This window comes from Bos grunniens, chromosome X, assembly GCF_055505025.1.
Source record: "Bos grunniens cultivar Pamir isolate PY7600 chromosome X, Bosgru_T2T1.0, whole genome shotgun sequence".
In the NCBI taxonomy this organism is placed as follows: domain Eukaryota; kingdom Metazoa; phylum Chordata; class Mammalia; order Artiodactyla; family Bovidae; genus Bos; species Bos grunniens.
In genome coordinates this window covers 90460331-90465758 of record NC_141194.1, presented here as the reverse complement: position 1 = coordinate 90465758, position 5428 = coordinate 90460331, and the positions used below count along the sequence as shown (strand labels likewise).

Here is a 5428-nt window from a genome sequence, read left to right as displayed (position 1 = left end):
CGTGTCTGACTCTTTGAGACCCTATGGATTGTAACCCGCTAGGCTCCTCTGTCCATGGGACTTTCCAGTAAGAATACTGGAGTGGGTTGCCATGCCTTTCTCCGGGGCATCTTCCCAATCCAGGGGTTGAATCCATGGCTCTTACGTTTCCCACATAAGAAGGCAGGTTCTTTACCACTAGCACCACCTGGGAAGCCCCAAGAAATGGATGCCTGTACTTAAATCGCCATGGTTAACAGCAGGTGCTTGAATGGAAAAACATCAGGGAAACTATCACCCCACGCTCCCGCTCCATCTCTAGGCTGAGTGTCACAGGAAGGTTGTTATTTGTTCAGCCCTCCTCACTCTACCATACGTTTGGCCAATTGCTTTATCTCATGGGCTACCAGTCCCTCATTGGCTGCTACTGTGGAGACTGTGGCTACGTTCACTGTCACTGGACTATCCCATCATCCCTGCAAGTTTGCAATTCAGTCAGGGTTTTTTTTTGTTTTTTTTTTTTTAAAGCAAAATGTTCTAGGTTGCAAACAAAAAATAGGGTCAGAGAAATCTGGATAAGGTAATTTCAGAAGATATGGTGTTTGATTCCAGAAATTTAGAATTTTCTTATTTAACACTGTGTTTGAGTCCTATTTTACACATGGAAGTGAATTGGGATTGAAGGAATAGAATGGGTAAATGTGATTTTTACATCTGCTACTGCTGGTGCAGTGGTAAAGAATCTGACTGCCAATGCAGGAGACGAAAGAGACACAGCTTCTATCCCTCGGTCAGAAAGATCCCCTGGAGTAGCAAATGACAACCCAGTTCAGTATTCTTGCTTGGAAATTTTCGAGGAGATAGGAGCCTGGTGGGCTCCTGTCCATGGGGTCAGAAAGAGTCGGAGGTGACTGAGTGACTGAGCACACATACACACACACACTGCTCTTTGTGTGCCTGCGTGCTACCTTGCTTCAGTGGGGCTCGACTCTTTGCAGACCCTATGGACTGTAGCCCACCAGGCTCCTCTCTCCATGGGCATTTGCCAGGAAAGAATACTGGAGAGGGTTGCCATGCCCTCCTCCCGGGGATCTTTATGACCCAGGGATGGAACCTGCCCCTCCTGCGACTCTTGCATTGCAGGCGGATTCTTTACTGCTGAGCCACCCGGGAAGACCACACTGTTTTTTATCGGTTGCTATACCTCATATCGCTAAGAGTCGGACACGACTGAGCGACTTCACTTTCACTTCTCACTTTCGTGTATTGGAGAAGAAAATGGCAACCCACTCCAGCGTTCTTGCCTGGAGAATCCCAGGGACGGGGGAGCCTGGTGGGCTGCCGTCTATGGGGTCGCACAGAGTCGGACACGACTGAAGTGACTTGGCATAGCATAGCATAGCATAGCATACCCCATATAAAAATCTCTGGGTGATACCTAAATATAGACGGGAGAATGCAAATGGAAAAGGCCAACGAAACTTGTAGGGAAAGAATTTTGACCATAAAGATCCCTAAAATTACTGAGAAACCATGAACAGAAATAACCACTTACGAAAGTGACGAGTTGCGAAAAGTACACGATTTTCCATGGAACAAATGACACAACCGACACATATTGAAGCAAAGTTAACGAGGTTTTTAATGTTTTCTTTGGGGTAGAAATGTTTTAAAGATTAAATGTAGGGCCTAAGGGGAGAACCCTTAAGTCTGGTTTGCGATGGTCAGACAGTCCTGAGGCAGTTCATCTGCAGGTGTGGTATCCGATGAGCGACTTGGTGGCCGCGTTTATGGCATACTTGCGGAGGTCCCCAGGCAACAGAAGACGCACAGCTGCCTCGATGTCTTCGTGCGTGATGGTGCGGCGCTTGTTGTTGCGGGCCAGGCGCCCGGCCTCTTCGGCTATCCGCTCAAACATATCTTTCACAAACGAATCCAGGATGTTCACGGAGTCGCGGGAAAGACTCATGCCTTTATGTACTTGCCTCAGCACCCTAGGGAAATAGGTAGCAAAACGTGAGAAATTGTCGTTATGGCGGTGCCGGCGACGGCGACGGCGGCCATTAGCTGTCTTCTGCTTTGCCTTTTTTGGTTCCGCATCACACGGCTCTGGTTTGGAGGTCTCCGCTTTCGCCATCTCCGTTTCAGAGGGCTCAGTTTCGGAGGTGCCAGTTTCTTTGGTGATCACGTCTTCCTCATAGCCGTCAGGGGATGGTTGGGACACGACAGAGCCGCCATTCTCCATAGCTCAGCGCAGAAGAACAGCGAGGGGGTTGAAGGCCGTTGGCTGAATGTATAGGCCCTGCTTTCCCTGACGTCACAGACACTGTCCATATCTGATTGGATGCAAGGCAGGGAGGCGTGTTACTATGGCAGCCCATGTCACGTGATACTGGACGTCCCACTTCCCAACTCCTGATGCGCCCCTCCCCGACGTTTAACCCCCAGTCAGCCAAACTCCCCTGGTGGCTCTGACGGTAAAGTGTCTGTCTACAATGCGGGAGACCTGGGTTCGATCCCTGGGTCGGGAAGATTCCATGGCGAAGGAAAGGGCAACCCACTCCAGTACTCTTGCCTAGAAAATCCCATGGACGGCGGAGCCTGGTGTCCATGTGGTCACAAAGAGTTAATTGAACATTAAATAATTGTTACAGTAAATAATTGGTACCCTATTGTTTACCTTGTGGGAAAAATTACTAGAAGCATGTATTTACCAAACCTATTAATTTTCACCATTGTTTGTCTCAAATAGAAACTCCCCATGACTTACTTACCTTTGAGGGAAGAAGGCTTTTTTTTTTTTGGTATTAGTTTTCTTCAGTTTGGGCCTGTCAGACTTCTCTACTTCAGACAAGTCTGACTTATCACTCATGTTGACCAAAAGATAGAAAAGAAATATTTAAAAAACTGCCCTGGTAGAACTATTATCATACTAAGGAGTAAGAGTCAAAATTGTCATATTTAATGTCAATATGTATTTTACCTGCTGATTTTCAAAAGGCAAACAGCAACAGATCTTAGAAGAGTCATGTCTTCTAAGATCTTAGAAGAGTCATCAGAAAATAGCAAATAGTTGCCTTTTTACTTAGATTATATAAGTAGTGGTTGCAAAATAGGCCTGCATTCCTATACACTAACAATGAGAAAACAAAGAGAAATTAGAGAAACAATTCAATTAACCATTGCAATGAAAAGAATAAAATACTTAGAAATAAATCTACCTAAGGAAGTGAAAGACCTATATATAGAAAACTATCACACACTGATGAAAGAAATCAAAGAGGACTCAAATAGATGGAGAAATATACCATGTTCATGGATCAGAAGAATAGTGAAAATGAGCATACTACCCAAAGCAATCTATAGATTCAGTGAAAACCCTATCAAGTTACTATTTGAGAAAATGATATTTTTCTATTTTCTATGGTATTATTCTATAAAAATGGTATTTTCACAGAACTAGAACAAATAATTTCACAATTTGTATGGAAATACAAAAAACCTCGAATAGCCAAAGCAATCTTGAGAAAGAAGAATGGACCTGGAGGAATCAACCTGCCTGACTCCAGGATATACTACAAAGCCACAGTCATCAAGACAGTATGGTACTGGCACAAAGACAGAAATATAGATCAATGGAACAAAATAGAAAGCCCAGAGATAAATCCATGCACCTATGGACACGTTATCTTTGACAAAGGAGGCAAGAATATACAATGGAGAAAAGACAATCTCTTTAACAAGTGATGCTGGGAAAACTGGTCAATCACCTGTAAAAGAATGAAACTAGAACACTTTCTAACACCATACAAAAGATAAACTCCCACTGCTGGGCATACACACTGAGGAAACCAGAATTGAAAGAGACACGTGCACCCCAGTGTTCATCTAAGCACTGTTTATAATAGCCAGGACATGGAAGCAACCTAGATGTCCATCAGCAGACGAATGGATAATAAAGCTGTGGTACATATACACAATGGAGTATTACTCAGCCATTAAAAAGAATATATTTGAATCAGTTCTAATGAAGTGGATGAAACTGGAGCCGATTATACAGAGTGAAGTAAGGCAGAAAGAAAAACACCAATACAGTATACTAACGCATATATACGGAATTTAGAAAGATGGTAACGATAACCCTGTATGCAAGACAGCAAAAGGGACACAGATGTATAGAACAGTCTTTTGGACTCTGTGGGAGAGGGCGAGGGTGGGATGATTTGGGAGAATGGCATTGAAACATGTATATATCATATGTGAAACGAATCGCCAGTCCAGGTTTGATGCATGATACAGAATGCTCGGGGCTGGTGCACTGGGATGACCCAGAGGGATGGTATGGGAAGGGAGGTGGGAGAGGGGTTCAGGATGGGGAACACGTGTATACCCGTGGCAGATTCATGTTGATGTATGGCAAAACCAATAGAATATTGTAAAGTAATTAGCCTTCAATTAAAATAAATAAATTTATATTAAAAAAGAAAAAGAAAATAATAATAAACTCAAAATGGATTAAAGATCTAAATGTAAGACCAGAAACTATAAAACTCCTAGAGGAAAACATAGGCAAAACACTCTCTGACGTAAATCACAGAAGGATCCTCTATGATGCACCTCCCAGAATAATGGAAATAAAAGTAAAAATAAACAAATGGGGCCTAGTTAAACTTAAAAGCTTTTGCACAATGAAGGAAACTATAAGCAAGATGAAGAGACAGCCTTCAGAATGGGAGAAGATAATAGCAAATGAAGCAACTGACAAAGAATTAATCTGAAAAATATACAAGCAGCCCATGCAGCTCAATACCAGAAAAATTAACGACCCAATCAAAAAATGGGCCAGATAACTAAGCAGACATTTCTCCAAAGAAGACATACAGATGGCTAACAAACACATGAAAAGATGCTCAACATCACTCATTATCAGAAAATGCAAATCAAAACCACAATGAGGTACCATCTCATGCTGGTTAGAATGGCTGCTATTGGGATGAGATGGGAAGGGAGGTGGGAGGGGGCGTTCAGGATGGGGAACACATGTACACTCATGGCTGATTCATGTCGATGTATGGCAAAAACTACTACAATATTGTAAAGTAATTAGCCTCCAGTTAAAATAAATAAATTAATTTTAAAATATAGGCCTTAGTAGTAATGAGGGAATATAAAAACTGATTTTTTGTTGGAATATTACTAAGAATCACATTAAAACCAATCTCAAAATATTGGACATAACATTAGAACTATAAGAGTTTTGTCCAATTTTGGCTATTTGTCATTTTTCTGCATCTAGTGTTTTGGGTCTTTTATCTCATCCCTAACGAGCCATGCAAACTATGGCTTTGGCCTTCTCTACCTAACGACAGGATAAGGTGAGATAATCAGTTTAGATACTGGGTATACTCAAGTTTCCCAGGGATCAGGGGATCAGTTTGGCCCTCCTCAC

General features: G+C 42.6%; 1 protein-coding gene across 2 annotated transcripts; it reads right to left on the bottom strand.

Annotated features, from left to right (window-relative positions):
• Positions 1-1597: 1597 nt before the first annotated feature.
• On the bottom strand, positions 1598-2276 carry LOC147340894 (histone H2B.3-like). 2 transcript variants are annotated; one of them, XM_086386990.1, is made up of 2 exons: positions 2063-2276; positions 1598-1973 (listed from the first exon to the last, which is right to left on the bottom strand). In XM_086386990.1, exons 1-2 carry the CDS (start codon positions 2077-2079, stop codon positions 1724-1726), a joined length of 267 nt encoding a protein of 88 aa, XP_086243116.1. In that variant the 5' UTR covers positions 2080-2276; the 3' UTR covers positions 1598-1723. The 2 variants fall into 2 exon arrangements, with proteins under 2 accessions (XP_086243116.1, XP_086243115.1); XM_086386989.1 differs by having other exon boundaries at positions 1598-2276.
• Between the last annotated feature and the right edge of the window lie 3152 nt (positions 2277-5428).